General features: G+C 51.1%; 1 protein-coding gene across 20 annotated transcripts in view; it reads right to left on the bottom strand.

Annotated features, from left to right (window-relative positions):
* The window catches only part of CLASP1 (cytoplasmic linker associated protein 1), a 269,221-nt gene that overhangs the window by 16,040 nt on the left and 234,626 nt on the right, over positions 1-18,555 (bottom strand). For 19 of the 20 annotated variants that reach the window (XM_077755273.1, XM_077755291.1, XM_077755272.1 and 16 more), the window contains 4 exons: positions 13,906-14,056; positions 9,595-9,841; positions 6,943-7,133; positions 5,108-5,236 (listed from right to left, as the gene is read on the bottom strand). In XM_077755273.1, coding sequence (XP_077611399.1) covers positions 5,108-5,236; positions 6,943-7,133; positions 9,595-9,841; positions 13,906-14,056 — 718 coding nt within the window. Of the gene's footprint in view, positions 1-151; positions 320-5,107; positions 5,237-6,942; positions 7,134-9,594; positions 9,842-13,905; positions 14,057-18,555 lie in introns of those variants that run through there. The other variant, XM_077755289.1, reaches the window with a different exon arrangement.

The raw sequence follows: 18,555 nt of genomic DNA, 5'->3' as shown, positions 1-18,555 counted from the left end.
CTGACCCTGCCCCCTTCCAGCAGCTCTGGACCCCCCACGCATCTCACCCTGCAGCCCTGCAGCACCTTCAGGCCCCCCACGTCTCACCCTGGGCCCCTCCCGCCAGCTCCAAACCCCCTGCGCATCTCACCCTGGGCCGCACATTGCTCTAACCTCGAGAAACCATGAGCTCCTTGACGCCTGGAGCCCTGGCCCCCACTTCCAGCCTCCTGCCTCCAATAATAAAACATTTACCAGAGTTTGTGCTCTTAGTGTCAGACTGTCGGCTCAGCAACTTTCAACCTTTAAAGGATTACGCAGGATTCTGGTTTTTGCCTTTCTGTTAAAAAGAGCAAAAACGTGCAAAGGAAATGGGGTTTCTAGCCACATCCCAAGATCGGGCTCGGGGGTGGAAAGTTGGATATTTAGGACCTGTGAACGTAGGTTTGTTACTTAATAGCAACTTCTAGCACATCAAGGCTGGATGAGACACAGATAATCATCTAGTCCACTCCCTAGGCTAACAGATAAGAGAACCCAAGGTCCAGGAGAGGTGAAGTAATTTCTCCAGGTTCACACAATGCATTGTTCTCCAGAACCATGAACATGTGGTCATGGTAGTGGTCACTGCCCCGGGAGGCTTCTAAGGACCATCCCAAAAGACAGGAGGCTGGTTAAGTCATGGTCGGACAGTGACTTTTATCAGTATTTGAAGGAGAATTGTCAGCTTGCTAAAACAAAATGTCTTCCCTCTGACACACCACCACTCTTCCCTGGCCAGGACCCAAGAGGCCTGCACAGAACGCCTCATACCAGCAGGATGAAGCAGAACCCGGAAAACCAGTCCCTGAAATGCTCTCTTTTATTTTTAAAATAATTCTGGGTTAGTTTTACTTCTAATTCCTTATAGTCCTAGAATATAAAGTTAACTTTCTCAGATTTAAAAAGAAAGCCCCTAAAAACGAACAATGGTTGTTTTATATTCATTTGCGAATTCCCTCCAAAAGTCAAATTGCCTGAGGCTGGACTTTTGACGTCTTAAACACCCAGATGAAGGAACACTTGGTGACCCAGTACTGGACACGAAATGATGCTCGCGTTTCCTTCCTTTAATAGACAAATATAACTGAATATTCACTCACGTGGCCAAGGTCAGAAAAAGCTACTACACCCAATGATCAAAAAGTTCCAATTATAGGGACACCTGGGAGGCTCAGTCAGGTCAGTGTCCGACTCCCGATTTCAGCTCGGGTCATGACCCCAGGGTTTTGGAATCGAGCCCCGCATCGGGCTCTGGAGCCTGGAGCTTGCTTGGGTCTCTCTCTCTCTCTCTCTCTCTCTCTCTCTCTCTCTCCTCCTGTCCCTCCCCAGCTTATGTGCTCGCATGCACTTTCTCTCCTCTTTCTCTCAAAAACAAGCAAACAAACACCTCAATTCCAGAACATCTTCAAGGCACAGAGTTCATGCTTCCCTCAAGTCTAAGGAAACACCAAGCATGTCCCCATTTCGGGGACTCTGTGTGAGATGCAGTGACTGGGATCAACAGCAGTTCTCGCGTGAAGTGTGGACAACATGGTTCAGGACTCGTGTGCCAACGGCTTACCGAGAACCAGGTGCCTCCGAACAGGTAAGGATGTCGAACACACTGTCCCATGGCAACATTCATACAGCGTACAACTGTCTCCACACTGTCCTGCCTGGGGGGGTCTCATGACGGTCAAGCTTTGGGGCAGGCTCACCCAGAGGTGACGAGGCATGACACACAGCTGGGCAGGGCACACGTGGTGGGCTGGGAACCAGATTTCCGCCTCAGGAGGCGGAGCCCGTGCTGACCCTGGAATCACATCTGCACCACTGACTCGCTTTCTAAGGTCACTAAGCAGTCCTTGGCCTTGAAGACTGCTATAAGCAAACACTGCCGCAAACCTGGTGACTTCACCAGGACACACTGACACTTGGTAACAGTGTTTACTAAACAGGTAAAAAGGAGGATTTAGATAACGAAGGAGATGTACTTATTCAAATAAGGAACACGAAACCGTGTCTTAGCAGACAAACACCAACTTCTTCAACAGAAACGTCTATGTTGGTATCCAAATCCTCTATGGTGCTACCAGGTCTGTGTCACCTTAAGGTGCGGTCGTCGGAGCGAGATCTGGTGCCTGGTACATTTCCAAGTCAACAAACATGTTTTCCATGCACGGTTCCCTGAGAACACACATTGGGGCTTACAGGATGAGAAAATAAGCTGTCTTCCCATTAGCCCTGCCCTAGTCATCTCCCCTAAGAGCTTTTATGACAAATTTCAACTTCTAGAAATGGCATTTCGGTAAGCTGTCCCTATCCGCTACTGTCCCAGAGCCACTCAACAGTGTGCGCCATGGTGTGGCCACCGCCATGGTGGGCAAGGAGGGATGGCGGGGGGCTAAGGTCTCAGAGCAGCCGGGGTCAGCCTGCCGGGTCCTGCTGAAGCCTGGGTTCTGTCTGTGCCCTAAGGGAGGGCAGTTCCAGGAGGGCTCAACGGAATGAATATGCTTTGGGAGTGGACCCTGCTCTGCATGACTGATACAGACACTGGGTTTCAAAACATTTTAGATCCTTCCCAATAAATTTCAGAACCACGTCTGACTGTAGTGATGAGAAAACATAACAACTAGAGAAACACCGTGTGCAATAAACAGTCTATGCCAACAAGATGGCCACAGCACAAACCGGATGTGTGTCCAACTATTCTGCCCTACAGAACAAAAACAGGGAATGGATGGGGATAGTCTGGGTAAAAGAAGAGAAAAACGACAAGAATTTTGTAACAGAAGAAAAACCAAAAAACCATACCTAAACCCTATGCACGCACACGTGCCTGAGGTTAGGGGCTTCCGGCCAAGTGACAGCATGAAGTTCCACCAGGGACATACAAGGGCACTCAAGGTGGGTGTGAAAGTAGGCAAAGCAGGGCAGGCCTGCCAGTAGGGCCCTCCCTTCCTCCGGGCAGGGTGCTTTCCCCGCCAGAGCGATCAGGTGATCAGTGACAACAGTAGCGCGGGGACCCTGGGTTAGGGGTCCCAGGTGACACCTGCGGGCTGTTAAGTTTAAGCAACAGGTACTTTCTGCTTCTGTCCCTCAGGCAATTTAAAGGACCTCACGCCAAAGAACTTTCTCTACTGAATTTCTCATTTTGAAGGAGGAAAAACACCCCTAAAAACAAGATCCCTCCAGAAAACAGCTCAGTGAGAAATGGATTATCTAATTCTGCTCACTCGTACTTTGTAGGGTCCACTGGCGAAGTCTCAAAAGTTTAAGATCAGGAAGCCAGCTTTAGACACAGACACCTTCCAAGGGGACAGTCAGTGCCACACACCCGGAGGGCTGAGCTTCACCTTGATGCCACGTTCCCACGGGTTCTCTCCAGAGGACACAACCAGCATCAGACGTGTGCAAGAAAACAATCAATTTTACTTCACTTTTTCATCAGGTATTTAAGCAGCAGCTGTTAGGCTTAAAAATAAGTAACTAAATAAAATGTACATGCTGGGCCGGCTGCCCCTTAAGAGACACACAACCTGCCTCATGTCCTGGTCCCACCCACAACTGCCACGCATCGCCGGACAGATGGTGGCATTTCCTGGCCCCCCCCCCCACACGCAAGAATAACAGCGCTGACCACACCAGCTCACGTGTTCTGCTCCAACAGGAGTGGTGTGCACTAGCACACGGCGAAGCCAGATTTTCGAAGCGTTAACGGTTTAAAAGCACATCTATCAGCTCAGGAGCCTATGCTGTGCGAACACTCAGGTGGAGAGGCCTGCACAGAGCATGACCCCCCTGCCCTTGCCAAGTCCGTGATCGCCCTGTCCCCATCTGGCAGCCACATAAACTGCGAAACAGAGAAACACCACGATTTAGGGTCCAGATTCTTTGCTGACGTATTCTTGCCATTCCCTTAATCCAGGAATGTGCTCACAAGAGTCACACTGAGCCACGGACTCAACTGAACAAGTGGTTATGTGTCACTTGGAAAACCCATGCAAGTTTTCTAAAGCTCTAGGTGTACAGTTCTGGCTCCCACAGGGCCCCTGACTGGAAAGGTGTGACGGACTTCACTGTTCTGTCGGTCCCTAGGCACTGGGAGGACTGGGGAGCCCCGGGGCCTGAACGCTGCAGTGAGCAATGGGCCGATGACTTCCTGAGTGTCCTCGGGGCCTGTTGTAAGCGTGTGGGGCACAGAGACACGTTGTTCCAGCTCTCCGGTGGGCGTCCGAGGTGCCAGGGCAGGTGGTTAGCATTTTACACATTCGCGAGTGAGGGGGAGAGGCAGGACACGGCTGCCTCCACTCGTCCCGATCGTGCAGAGGGGGCAACTGAGAGGGGAAGGCAGGGGAGGGAGGAAGACAGCCGTGGCATATGTAGCACCTCTGTCATCACTGGCCGTGTCACTCAATTCTCGCAAGAACTGTGACAACATCCACCTCTAACCTTATCCACAAGGACAGTGAGACTCGGAAGCCGAAAGCACCTGTCCGAGGTCGTGGAGCAAGGAGGCACGTCTGTCTCCCGAGCCAGCCTCGACTGCCCAACACTGGTCTGGCAGGTGCCGAGTGCCCCCAGGAAAGGGCAGACCCCTCCTTCTGACCACAGTGACTGGGAACCACCGACCAGGAAATCCCTGAGGGACCCATCAGGCCTATACATGTAGAAAGGAAGTCAGGAAGCTACCAAGTGGCACCAGGCCCTGACAGCACCTGGGCTCGGCTGCCACTGGGATTGCCACCCTGCACCACAGCCTGAGCCAAGCTCTAAGGGAGCGACTCCTTTTTTCTCTTTAACATTTTTTTTAATGTTTACTTATTTTGAGAGAGAGAGAGTGTGTGTGCGTGCAGGGGAGGCGCATAGAGAGAATCCCATGCAGGCTCCACGCTGACAGAGAGCCCCATGGAGGGCTTGAACTCCTGAACCATGAGATCACAACCTGAGTAAGAGTTGGACGCTTAAGCAACTCAGCCACCCAGGCACCCTCCCACTCCCCGAAGGGAGCGACTCCTTGTCTCAGGCTGCGTACTCCTGTCTTCCCACAGCCTCACTGCACCCCCAGACCCGTTTACTCGGCTCCGGGGCCAGAGGCCTGGCTTACCTCCTTATGGGAGTCTTTGTGGGCTTCCAGAGTCTTCATGATCGTCAGCTCGGCGTAGTTTTTAAATCTTGCGGGCTGGTTTCTCAGAATTTCCCGTAGAACTCTCAATGCCAGCGCCCGGATGGAATGCTGTGGCACACAAGGAAGGGAAGACATCAGCAACTACCCCCAGTGCTTCCCTAATGCAGTAGGCAGCAACACCAGGCAGCCGGGCTCGCACCCCCTGGCACCCGGCTGGCACCGGACAGTGGTCACGCTGCTTCTGAGGCACAGGCTCAGGTAGCCAGCGGCGAGAGGCAGGCGCTATGCCTGCACGGACACTCCCAGGGCCCAGCGTCCAGGAGGGCCCTGATGGCGGTGTCTGGAATGAGCCAAAAGAGGGCCACGTGAGACCGAATGAGGACGATACATCTAAGGTCATTATCAGTCTCCTGGAGGGTTCCCAGCTTTTCTGAGGTGCAGGTAGCAAATTACCCTTGGTAAAGAACAGGTAACACACATCTAGCCACTCCATCAACAAGGCCTGTGTGGCAGCCATGGACCCATCTTCACTTCCGACCTTTTGCGTGATAAGGTCGTGGCCGAGGGTCCTGTGCACTCGCCTCGAGGGGTCTGAGGCCCAAGCTGCACTGTCTGGAAGGAAAACCGTTCCAAACAGGCTCCTAATCTCACTAAAAGCAGGTGGGTTTGCACCAAACTGAGTGCTTCCTAATTCTCTGTCACTCGCCTGGACCACCTGCACACTGATGCATTGTCTACCCGCTCGCTCCCTACTGCCATCACTTCACCTCCCAAAGGGGTGGATCCAGCCCAGCAGGCTGGAAGGGGGTCACCTCCATCACTGTCCTTCCATCTGTACTCCCCCCCCCGCCACAACACTAACCTGGAGCATAGGAAAGAAATCACAGTCACCACGACACTCGCCTGCCCCCCGCCACGCGTCCTCCGTCAAAGTCCCCACCACCGTGACCCCGAGAGTGACCTCTACCGTGGGCTGTGCAGAGCTTCCTCAAAATCCACCCGTCCTGCCCTGGAGTTCTTCATCACACCTACTTCGTCCTTTCCGCAGCCTCCACAAAGCCCGATGCGGAGGTGGAACTTTACTTCTACAGCTTCATTCAGATAATTCCCAGTGTTTGCTGCTGCTCCGCGTAAGGCACCACGCACGGACGGGAGAATGCAGGGCTCTGACTAGGTTACCTCCCGCTTTAGCAGCCACCTGCGTGGTGCCCAGTGTGGATTACGGACCGGGCCACGGCACAAATTCCTCGCCGGTCACATTCACGTGTCACAGTGTGAAGAGGACTTTTTATTTAAAAAATAACAGAAGATAACAGACCATAATCTGTGCTCTAGAATTTCTTGCTGAGCCAGTTAAAATTACCGGCACTGCTCCCATGTGCCGGCTGAACCTGCACAGAATGCCCAGGAAGGCAGCACCCAGGGGGTCTTGTAAAAACTGAACGTCTCTATTTCTCAGTTACGCATGAAATCTAAAACTCACACAGGAAGAAACCTCACTGTAAAAAACCGTTCCATGCTAACAAAGGTGTAAGAAACGTTGTGCTCAACATGGTAACATGAGGCAGGCACACGCCTCCCTGCAGCTCCTGCAAACCCAGTTCAGAACAAGCAAGCACAGACGCAAGCTAGGAATGGGGCCTGTCTCTGCCAGAAACACGGCCTCGCTAACCGGTGCTCAGAAAATACTGGGGAAATGTGTTCATGTCGACAGTGGGCGCAATACGGAAAGCCAAGCTGAAGCCACGGGCAAGCAGAACGGGACTAAACGGCCCGTCCCATGGGAAGGGGGAAGGGTGAGGAAGGCGCCTCACGTCCTTGTCTCCGAGCGTCTCCAGCAGCAGGAGCAGGATGGTCTTGAAGTGCTCCTCCCAGACGCCCAGGCTGTCTTCCCGCGTGATCTTGAGCAGCTCCAGCAGGGCGCCCTTCCGCTCCTCCACCCGCTCGTTGTGGTTGGACAGCTCTTTCAGAAGGTCAGCCACCAAGTCAGAGTGGTCGATGGGCACTGGAGAGACACCGGCAAGGGACGAGTCACCTCACAAGGACTCGGCCGTGGACATGCCCTCTGCCTGCTCTCCGCTCTCCCAGAGGCGGCCCCTCCTCCATCACCCCTCCCAGGCCCTGCACCCTCTTTGCTGCCCGCTTTTGACACCCTCAGCAGGCCGTCGCACCAAATATGAAAAAACAGAGATGCGGGAACAGGTGTCAAGTACCAGTATCAGCACCCTTACCCTCCCTCACCACCTTTCCCCACTCTGGTTCAGACAAGCAGGAGAAGTCATCTGAAAGTCCCTTCCCCCGACTTTCTCTCCACTGCAGCAGCTCTAAGTCAGGCCACCGCTGGACAGTCCCCTCCCGCGGTCACACCCGCTGACGTGCGCACATTCTCCTCCAGGCCCTCCTCACTGACCCGTCTGATTCTCTGGCATTCCTTCCCTTCCCAAGTATCCAGGGCTTAGTAACCAGCACAGCAAACAAATACTAACCAAGGTGCTTAGACAATGCGTGGACTGTCTGCAGACTACACAACGTGCCAAAACCACTTAGCAAAAGGACTTCAATCATCAAAGACCTGTCCTGTCTCTTTCCATGAACATTTAGCACACCCCAACTCTGAACAGTTCCTTTCGACAGAAAGGAGGAAAAGGCAAAGACAAATCATCAGGAACTACTTAAATTTGTATACTTTTTTTTTTTAGCTTCTGAAGTGCAAGAAAACAAACACACAGGAAGTCTGAAATGTTAAAGAACTCAATCATTTCCCCCCTGCCTTCCCACTTTCTCTTGAAGCCTTTAGTAAGTTGGTAAGCTTGACGTAAGCTGAGTAAGTTTAGTAAGCCTTTTATGCAGTTGGTAAATACGTAACTACCAACACTCCAATCTCTGTTCCATCTTTAACAAGACCAACAAATGGGTAAGTTAAATGATGTGTCGATTCTATGAACAATAAAAGGAAACAGCCCACTACTCCTAGAAAGTGCAGTTCATAGTAAGCACCAGCCAATAGCCTAGGGCCCAGTACACAGACCCTGGGGTTGCCCTGGAACGTACTAGCCACTACCCACCGGCCACCCACAACGAACTGCCAGGACATGTGCTTTCATATGACTGCGGGACTTCACTTCTGTGTTAGGGTCCCATCACTGTCTGATCCATTGTGAGACCACAGTTTTCTCCCTTCTTCATCTTTTTTTTTAAAGTAGGCTCCACGCCCAACACGGGGCTTGAACTCATGCCCTGAGATTAAGGGTCACGCGCTCTGCAATAAGCCAGGCAGGCGCCCCACGGAAACCAGCATCTGCTCTAGCATGGCACCCCCTCTTTCTAGTGCCACTGTGTTAAGTCCTTTTTCTCTGACAGGCCATGAGTTGTTCTGAGGCCAGGGACTGTGTCTCATTTGCCTCCGTGTCCCCAGCAAGCTCTACACTTCATGACACACAGTAAATGCTAACTGTTTAGAGTTCTAATTTAGGGTGCTGATTTTAATTCTTCATTCAAAACTCACAAACAAAACAAAAGGCTTGGAAACAAACCGACACACACATACAATTTTTTAAAAATGACTATTACGTGAATGTGACAATCAGGTGAAAAAAGAACAAATTAAGTTCCAGATAAAAACACCATCATACCAATGCATGCTTAACTCACTTGTTCCTCAGTAACGGACACTGGTCTTAACACAAGTGCCCGAAAACAAAGCACACATCAGGCTGGTCCTGTTAGTGCCAAGCAGGTTACACTTGGGGCAAGTAACTTAAAACCCTCTGAATATTAGTTTCTTAACCTGTGAAATGGGAATAATCCCTTCTGTCTCGGTAGATATATACGTACATATGGAACACAGGTGAGCTGCAAGCACATGGGAGTGCAGGAGCTCAGCAGACGCCAGAGCCCGTCTTGGAGCGACAAGGCAGACGTCAAGCACAGCAGCTGCGAGAAGGCCCGGTTAAAATGTCGGTGTGGGAGAAAGGGGGGGGGGTCCCCCAGCGGTGCCCCAGGGCCTTTGTTTCACAGCACAGGGCCGGGATAGCACACACGGACGTCGAGCCTGTGCTGGGAGGGCTTGGGCCCCTGCTCCCTGTCCACTGACTGTGACTCCCCCGGCACTTCTGACCTCCGCTCAGGCCCTCGTTCCTTCCCCGAGGGGCACAGCTGACCCTCCTTCGCTGCACAGAAGTGTGGTGTGCAGCCGCAAGGTGAGGCCAGCGTGTGGGGCCTGCTTTCAGGACCACCTCCACGAGCAGGCTGCCAGCGTCCAGAAGGCAGGGGCTGTGTGTGCGTGCTTGCGGGCCCAGCCGTGCCTTCCATGCTTCAGTGCATGGCGGGAGCTCAGTCGGCAGCCACACAAGTGACGGTCTGCCTTTCCGTTTGCCCTCCAGGCCCAGAGCCACCCTGACTCGAGAGAGCCCCAGGGGAACATGCTGGGATAGGGGGCGGGGGTAATCGAGCCAAGAAAGACAAACCATCTCGCAGCTGCTCCATGTCATCGTCAAACACGGCCTCCTTCAGGGCCGTCTTGTCGTAGGTGCTGATGGTGTCCGCATAGGGGTAGGGGCTGTAGTCCCGCGCCCGCGGCCCAGGGAAGGCGCGTGGAGGCTGGGTGTTGAGGAGGGACGTCTTGTTATCCAGGGCCGTCCTGCCGCCTTCCACCGCGTCGCTGCCTCCTCGGCCCTCCGTGGCGGGCGACACCACCCCACCATCACGGGACACCTGAGGCACAGCACACAGTCAGTTCCTTTTTAGGACTTTTAACATGCTCTTCCCTTACGTTTTCACAAATATTAGGAGAGCCGGAGCTCTCCCTGCACATCTGGCTGCTGACGAAAGGATAGTTCCTAGGATTTCAACCTACAAACACCTAACTTATAAAGCGCCTCAGCAGGAACTGAACATGCCTACGTTTTCCCCTCTCCACTCGCTAATTTACATGCAAAGTCTGTTAATTTACGTGTCAAGTCTGTTTTGTATGTGGTGGTGACTTTTTACGTAAACATTTTTGTAAAAGGTTTTTAAAATGTTTATTTTTGAGAGACAGAGGAAGAGAGAGAATGAGTGGAGGAAGGTCAGCGAGAGAGGGAGACAGAATCCGAAGGAGGCCCCGACGTGGGGCCTGAACTCCCAAACTGTGAGATCATGACCTGAGCTGAAGTCGGATGCCCAACAGACTGAGCCCCCAGGTGCCCCTGAGCGTGTCTGCAGACACCTCATGTGCCAGCACTGCAGCCTGCCGCCCTCCTCGCGGGCCGGCCACGAACTCCCTGTATACGCTCCCCATGATAAGGTGAGCTGGTCCCTCATCTCTCGAATGGAGAGCTCTGTGTCCAGGCAGAGCGTCCCTGGGCACATGTGAGTCTCACGGTGGGTCTCTATGCTCAAAGGACAGCTCTTGCTACTATCTACTGTTGTTGTTTTTTAACGTTTCTGTTTCTTGCTATCATAGAGAACCTGAAATACACTACACTGTAACAGTAATACCTTTCTTACCTGTTGCTGCATTTGTTCTTTAGCATGGATTGTCAAAAGTTATATTACTTGATAAAGGATATGAAACTTAAAACCACTTAGGCAAAATATAATGTTACTAAGCTCCAAGCAACTGTATCAAGTTCCCATTCCACCAATAGTACACCGGTTCCTTATATTCCAAAGCATTAAATATTCTAATTTCTACCTGATGAAGCAAAGCGGAACAGTTCAGAAATAAAGCGGAGCCTCAAATGTATGTTTGTTGCATTTCTGTAATCACCCATCAGGAAGGACTTTCTCCTGTGCGTGAATGTGTGCATCCCGGCTTGGGGAACGACCTTCCCAGGGGATCTGACACTCGTCCTAGTGGAAGGCTGTCTTATACACTGGGCCACTTACCAAGCCAAAAGATGCTGGCTCCTGAGTCTTTCACACGTAATGTACTTTCCTACCCAGCCCAGCTTCCCTCACACTCTGGCCATCGGCAGCGAAGATTGCCAGTTTCCAACCTGTTCAACAACTCAGTTTCTACTTCATCCCCTCAAGGTGCCCTCTGTCTGTCTGGCCTCGGGGCTCCCACACCGCGTCCTGCCAATCCCAACCACAAGCCTTCCGTGCCTCGCTCACCACCTCCACTCAGCAACAAGCTTCGCCCCTTTCTACTTCACCAAGGAACTTTTATGCTTTGACACAGTGGAAACCACTCAAATGTCCCAAAACAGGGCACTGAGGACGTGACTGTGGCATCCATGTGACGAATTCTGACCCAGCCATAAAAACCCCCACAGAAGAATGCAGACAGGGACAGAGCTCATACGCAGGGCTCAGCAGGGGGGCCGCCAGGACAGCACTCCCGTGAGAAACAGACACACTCTACACACTTCTCTGAGTGTACAGATGCATAAATATCTACATGCTACACGCCTCTCTGAGCGTACAGATGCGTAAATACATACAAAGAAGCAGAAAAATATACACCAAAGCATCCAGCTTCTCTTAGGGCCTCTCCTGTTCCCAGCAGGGCTTCGGTGTGCCTAACTGGAGCCCTCACTCCCCACAGGTGCTCTGGAGCCCTTTTCCATCCTCACCACAGCCGAACCCTGGAGTCAGGCCAACCTCTTTCTGCCCACAGAAAGTGGGAGTGGTCAGTGGGAGTGCCCCAAATCACCCCAGCCCACCCTGCTTCCCAGCCAATGCCACCAGGGCCCAGACTGCACCCCCTGGCATGTCCTCGGGGACCCGTGTCCACAATCACCCACGCCCTGCCACGGCATCATCCACATTCTTGTTCTCACTGGTCCCATCTGCATTCAGATGGGTCCGGTCTCCCCAGGGAAAAGGTCCCCAGTGATCCCTCCTCGATGCCTAGTTTGCTACTCAAGCTGCTCCTTAACCCACTGCAATGTGGTTTCCGCTCTCGGCTCTTCTCTGCACACTGCTCACAAGATCCACTGGGCTCCCAGAAGAAACCAGCTCTGGAAACTGGAGACCATGACGATGTGTAAAATTTAAGAACATGGCAGTCCAAACAGTGGGCCCGTGCTCCAAGAACAGGGCTTGGCTCTACATCAAAACAATGGTGAATACATGTGTTTTATGTATTTTCAGCTAAAATACAATACCTGATGCAGATGGTAAAAAACAAACAAACAAACAAACAAACAAAAAAAAAACAAAGCCCAGTGGTGCCCTTTCCTGTCACATCTGACGGATCCCTCTCTTGGCAGCATGGCCTCTTTGGCTACAAGGCTCTTCCCCAAAGAGTCCCTTAAACTCTCTGAGACCCCACTATCCTGGTCTCCCAGGTAGTAACCTGTAGCTTTTCTTCCAACTCCTTTTCTTCCTTCTTTCCCTTGGTGTTGATGCTCCTTAGGATTCTGTCCTTACCCTTTATTGGCTGATTTCACTCATTTTTTAGTTATCATCAAGCAACTAGTCAACGTCTCCTGACTCTCCCTCTCCAGCCCAAACGGCCAGCCCCAAGTGCAGACTGGTATCTGCAAAGGCTGGAGGAGTATGTCTGCTTGGGTACTCCGTGTCCCCCAGGTCACATACACTCACCACTGAATTAGGTTCCAAAGGCGTTAACATACATGTTTCCTCCTCCTGTGACACGATCTCACTGAACTGAATGGCAACCGTGCTTAGTAGCCTGAGCCAGAGATTTTAGGCTCTTGTATTTCAGCTGTGCCTTGTCCAGCCCTACCTCCTCCAGGTCGCAGAGTGACAGCAAGCTTCCATACCACGTCCCTGGTTAAAAATCCTTCCAAGACCCTCCGGTGATCCCCGGGTGTGGTAGGACACCGGCAGGACGTCTCCTCGGTGTGCGTGCCGTTCCCCAAACCTCGCCACCAACACGACAGGCCCGCTGCCGCCTCTCTGCTTCCTCCAGGCCCACCCTCCTATCTGACCCTCGACCCCTGTTTCACGCAGCTCCGAGGGTGCCAGCACCTCTCCTGCTGACCCTTCCTGGGCCCTGAGACCGGCCTGGCGAGACTCGTCAGGACTGAGCCCGAGCACTCCGGCCGCACCACCGCTTCCCACCGATCCGCCAGCCACTGCAGGGGATAGAGCCCCAGAGAGCCACGCTGGTGTCTGCTGCAGGTCTATTATTTTCATCGCACCCCAGGAACAAAAATATGTCCGGAGGAAACAAAGGCAAACAGAGGGGGAAAGCTAGCTTGCATTCTTCATAAAGAGAGCTGAGGTTCACTCAAAATTTTATAACGCTGCCTTGGGCCTCTTAAAATAATACTATTCTAACTACAAGATACACATAGTGATGCAGTTCAGGATTCACGTGGTCAGTCTCTTTAACTGAAATACAGTCCTCTGGGATGCCTGGGTGGCTCAGTCGGTTAAACATCCGACTTTGGCTCAGGTCATGATCTCACGGTTCTTGGGTTTAAGCCCCACATCAGGCTCTGTGCTGACAGCTCAGAGCCTGGAGCCTGCTTCAGATTCTGTGTCTCCCTCTCTCTCTGATCCTCCCCTGCTCACGCTGTCTCTCTCTTTCTCAGAAATAAACAAAATGAAAAAGGAAAGGAAAGGAAAGGAAAGGAAAGGAAAGGAAAGGAAAGGAAAGGAAAGGAAAGGAAAGAAAGGAAAGGGAAGGGAAGGGAAGGGAAGGGAAGGAAGGAAGGAAGGAAGGAAGGAAGGAAGGAAGGAAGGAAGGAAGGAAGAAAGAAAGGAAGGAAGAAAGAAAGAAAGAAAGAAAGAAAGAAAGAAAGAAAGAAAGAAAGAAAGAAAGAAAGAAAGAAAGAAAGAAAGAAAGAAAGACAGTCTTCCGTAAGCCTGGGGATACTTACAATATCACAGTCCTTTTTGCCTTCTCGCTTAATTGGCTCGTTCAGATCCTCTTGGCTTCGAAAACTAAACTTTTCAATGGCTTCTGTAACTCCACGCAGGGAACTGTAAATTTCCTCAGAGTTCAGGTTCTCTGTATCATACTCCAGCATGCTAAAGGATCAAAAGATATTGTGTTTCTTAAATTGAAGCACACGCATAAATCTGAGGCAGAGGCTTAAATTACTTGCAACAGTTTATGGAGTGAGGCAGAATCACAGTTGTGGGTCGTTAGGTGAGGTGGAATGAAAAGGAGACACCTTCTGTTAGAGCGCCACCACTGGACAATTGCACGTGTTCCTTGTCAAACCAGGCCCCGAACACATCACATCAGCGGTNNAATCACCACGAGAATGCAAGAACTCAAAGGGTGACAATTGGTGACAATGCACAAGGTAATGAAAGTGGAAAAATAACTTTCATATCTTGAAGATGAAAACAAGGAGTCTGTTGTTACTGGTCTCAAATGTACAAACAGATTAAGAGGGACGGGCATTTCAAAATAAAGCCAGTATCACAAGCAAGTTTCAGAGGGGCAAAGCAAACGACCTCATGAGACTGCGTAACGCTTGTCCGGTTAGAAATGTGTGAAATAAAACCCTACATTCAAAAACGATTCCAAGTCAGATCTACCCTACTGAAGGGCTCCTGACAGTCTCCCGTGCCATCTGACCCAGGGGCTTGCTGTGAATATCAAACTCTTCCAAGGTGCTGACATTTTATTTTGTGTTTTATAATAAAAGCGGATCTTACACAGATGAGTCACATTCCTACATGGCTGTCTAGAAGTATTTCTAAAAGCAGGAAATATTTGCCCCTTACAGAAAAGTGATGTCAACCACTGTTCCTTTAGTTGGCTGAGCAGAGCAAAACTGGAAACTAAGCAAAAATCCCCAAAAGCCTTTGGGTGTCATGAGGGGTTGTCAACAGGCAGCCTTTCAAAGGTCTGGAGAGTGCACTGAAGCATGTCCTGAGATCAGGGCCCACGGCCGTCCCTCACTGAGAGTATCGAGGACAAGCACAGGATAAGGCACAGCATGAAGAAGGCAAAACATGAAGCAACAGTCAACCAGGGGCAAAGTCAAAACAACTACGTTCGTTTGAGTGTCACCTGTTTCAGGCAAACTTGAAGAGAAGCTCAGATGAGCTGGTCTAAGTGAACGTCCAGGGAGTCTTGAGCTATACTGAGGATTGCTAGGGACACTAAGTGTCCTTGGGTGTGTGTAAGCAAGCATTCGTCAACACCATTCAAGACGAAAAGACACGCCACCTTTCGTTCTTCAAAAGAAGTAATGGAAACTGGACCCTCGCTGGCAGGAACCTCTCCTATGCACGACACAACCAACCCTGTGCCTTCTCAAGAGGCTGTTTCCAGCAGCTTACAAACAAACGATATTTACTAAGCCCCCTCCCCACCAGGTTTAGGCAGATGAGCAAGATACGAAGGGGACCATTCTCACTTGGGAGGAGCCAGATGTCTACTGGCCCACGGTTGTAACGGTCCACGGGTCTTCTACGGCTGGGCCAGTCCTGCTGGAGCATGACACCGGAAGTCCCCTTCAGAGACGGGAGCTATTTGCCTAAAACTGCAAACCTCAGCCAGATAGAACTTTCTTATTTTCTGATGAAAGGAAATCTACACCCCAACTGTACTTGGAAGAGTCCACAAAAATAGACGCCAACTCAAAGATGGGCGCTGGCGGCAAACACAAAGAAATGTGAATGAACATGCTTGCCGCTAAAACCCCACGTACATGCCGACGGGAAGTGGAACAAAATACCTCAATGGAATTAAGATGTCAACCCCTGCTAAGTTCATAAGGTTGCCTATGAGGCAACACCCCTTTAATGTGGGGAAAGCGTGACTAAGGAGCACAGAGGGTCCCTGCCCCTCCTTTCTAGAAAGCCATAATACCAGCTTACATGGGAGCAAAGGCATTTATACATCTGGCCAGTACACTATTTTTTATATATAAAGACTGAGTATGACTCAAACAAAAAATATGTATACGAGATGTAAAAAGATGCCTTAAAATACTTTTAATCACAACAACCAAAAATAATAGCATAGCCCATGCAAAAAGGTTAAAAAAAAAAAAACACGGAAAGAATGACAGATGGATAAGAGCAAGTCTGGCGGAACGTTCAGCTTTTTAAGGGATGTCACAATATTATTTTCCATATGTCGCTTCAGATAACGTTATCTTCCACCTCATTCATCACATCATTCATAACCTGAACGGTCTTGAAATACTTCCGTTCAGAGAACTTTGGCATTAGTATGGCAGCCTTGTCTGAAAATAAGACAATCAAGGATGCTGCCCGTTAGTGTTCCTCCTTCTTACTTTGAATCAATAGTGAGGAATACACATGCGTGACCCAGTCCAATCCGTGCTGACACTTTTAGACTCAGGAGCTTGAGGGTTGAAGTATCTCCTTGGTACGAAGCTAACACCATGAGCGCCCAGTGAGGGAGAGCGGTGTTTTTCCCCAATGCCAACCAGATAACGTTACTCTCTTCGCTAGTTCACGTCTTGGCATTTGTTTTCTTCCAAATCGATGCCTACGAGCCCTCGTTTTGTAGGGAAAAAAGGAAATCCCTGTGAGCGCTGCCCTCGGGGAATCCAGGACGCCGGGGCCCCGGCCAGCAGACCATCAGAGAGCAGAGCCAGAGGGATGCAGTGGCTTTCTCAGAGGAGGCTTTGCTTTGGTGGACCCCAGTCTGCCACCTGCCCCCGTACTCCGTCTTGTCTTGGCTCAGAGACATAATCCTTCAGGTGAAGGACAGCTCCTGGTCTCCCGCAAACACTGCGATGAGACCCCAGAAGGTTTCCTTAGAATTCTTTCGATGAGGAGGAGCTCCTCAGTCGGTCAACATTTACTAGCAGCAGGTCAGGCCATGTCACCCGGCCCTGGGACAGAACAGAGATCTGGGCTCGCCCCGTTGTGATCTGCACCGGGAAGGGCGCTGACTCTGGGCATGGAATTGGGACACTCATTCCATGTGATGTGATCACAACAGTTTTGGCAGAGACCAGAGAGACAAAGGTTTCCTCCTATTTTTATGTAACTGATGGGGTTTTTCTAAATGTAAAAGTCTCTTGTCAATGCTCTCTCCCTCCGCTGGTCAACACGAGTTATGGGTATTTATTAGCATTCGCTGTGTCACTGTGTGTGTGTGAAAGACGATTCTAGAAACAGGGTCTTGGTGGCTGGCTGGGAAGACTGGCTGGCGGTGAAGCTCTGCCCATCAGGGCACACAGCTCAGTGCACTGGGAGACAGCAATAACTAGGACTTCTACTTTGAGGCCTGGCTAACCCTTTTTAAAAAACAGTGAGTACAGTGCCATGCTTCATGAACAAGGGCCACAGTAGTGGCAACATTGTTGCCATGCCCTCTCCTAACTTTGTGTGTCTAGAAACAGTCATTATAGGATTCTCTGAACACTTGGGAAGTCACTTTTGGAGCTCTAAGAGTTTCAAAAGAAAGGTGTTGTTAAAACGTTTAGCTGACTTGTCACAATGTACAGCCTCACCGTGCTGTAGGCAAAAGTAGAAACATAAATCTTCTGTGCAAAAGCTATCTACGAGGCCTTTAGAAGTAAGACCTTCTTCTGAGAGGATACAAACTCACTTCACACAGTACAAAGGCAGCTGGGCTGTCCGATGCTCTGTTCGTGTAGTTTCAGATTTCGAGGGAAGGGGTCCTCTGGTCTTTGGACCTCTGTAATACGCACCCAAAGGACCTGCAAGCAGGTATCTAAAGGAATCCTTGGGCCCTACTTTGTCCCACTGGTTTGCCACCTGTCTCCAATCTGAAGGAAGCCCCACTCCCTTCTAAACTCATTAACTTCGTTGCATTCAACCAGGGGCTTCTAAGGGTACCGACCCCTCCCATGTCTAGAGGTAAGAGCACCTCAGTGAGATGTAGCAGTGAACACACCTCCTGGGGCTTCCTCCTCTGGATCCCTCCTGGATCAGACTATCAGCACGCGATGGTGCATCATGCAAGGAATCAGTCCACCCGGTCAACAGCGGGACTGAGCGCTACAGGTATGGTCTGAGACGGGCAGGTCTCATTTGCTTCTTGGGGGGAAGGCGCTGTCTGCCTGAGAAGAAAATGAAGGAAACTGTGCCCCTCTTGCCTGCCTTGACTGCACGGCATTGCCCCGGCACCTTCTGGGGTTGGGGGCCCCGCCTGGGCCGAAAGGCTCGCTCCAGTAGGTGCTGATGTATTTGGTCAGTTGATGAAATGGTCATCTGTCCCCGTGACACGGCAGGAGCCGCACTTGTGGGGCTCAACAGAGATCACGCACCGGCGCATGCTTCTCACCAAGGCCCTACTCCTGCTCCCCTAAGCCAGGGGCTTTCCCAAAGACCTGAGACGACCCTGGAAGGCAATAATATTGTGACAGCCCGGACAAGGTTAGCGGGCAGCTGGTTACCTGGGAGAGGAAGGGCGCCTGAGAGTCTTGTGGGAGGGAGCGGTGGGAGTGGACTTAGGCTGAGAAAAGGGAGGTGGGTGCTTCGAGAGCCCATCAGCACTCCAACCCCATAACCGACTGCAGTGATCAGAAGAGGACAATCAGAGAGAGACAACACAAGGCAGTGGG

The sequence above is a fragment of the Crocuta crocuta genome, unplaced genomic scaffold (genome assembly GCF_008692635.1).
Source record: "Crocuta crocuta isolate KB4526 unplaced genomic scaffold, BGI_CrCroc_1.0 scaffold548, whole genome shotgun sequence".
NCBI lineage: Eukaryota > Metazoa > Chordata > Mammalia > Carnivora > Hyaenidae > Crocuta > Crocuta crocuta.
This window is presented reverse-complemented; position numbering and strand designations above follow the sequence as displayed.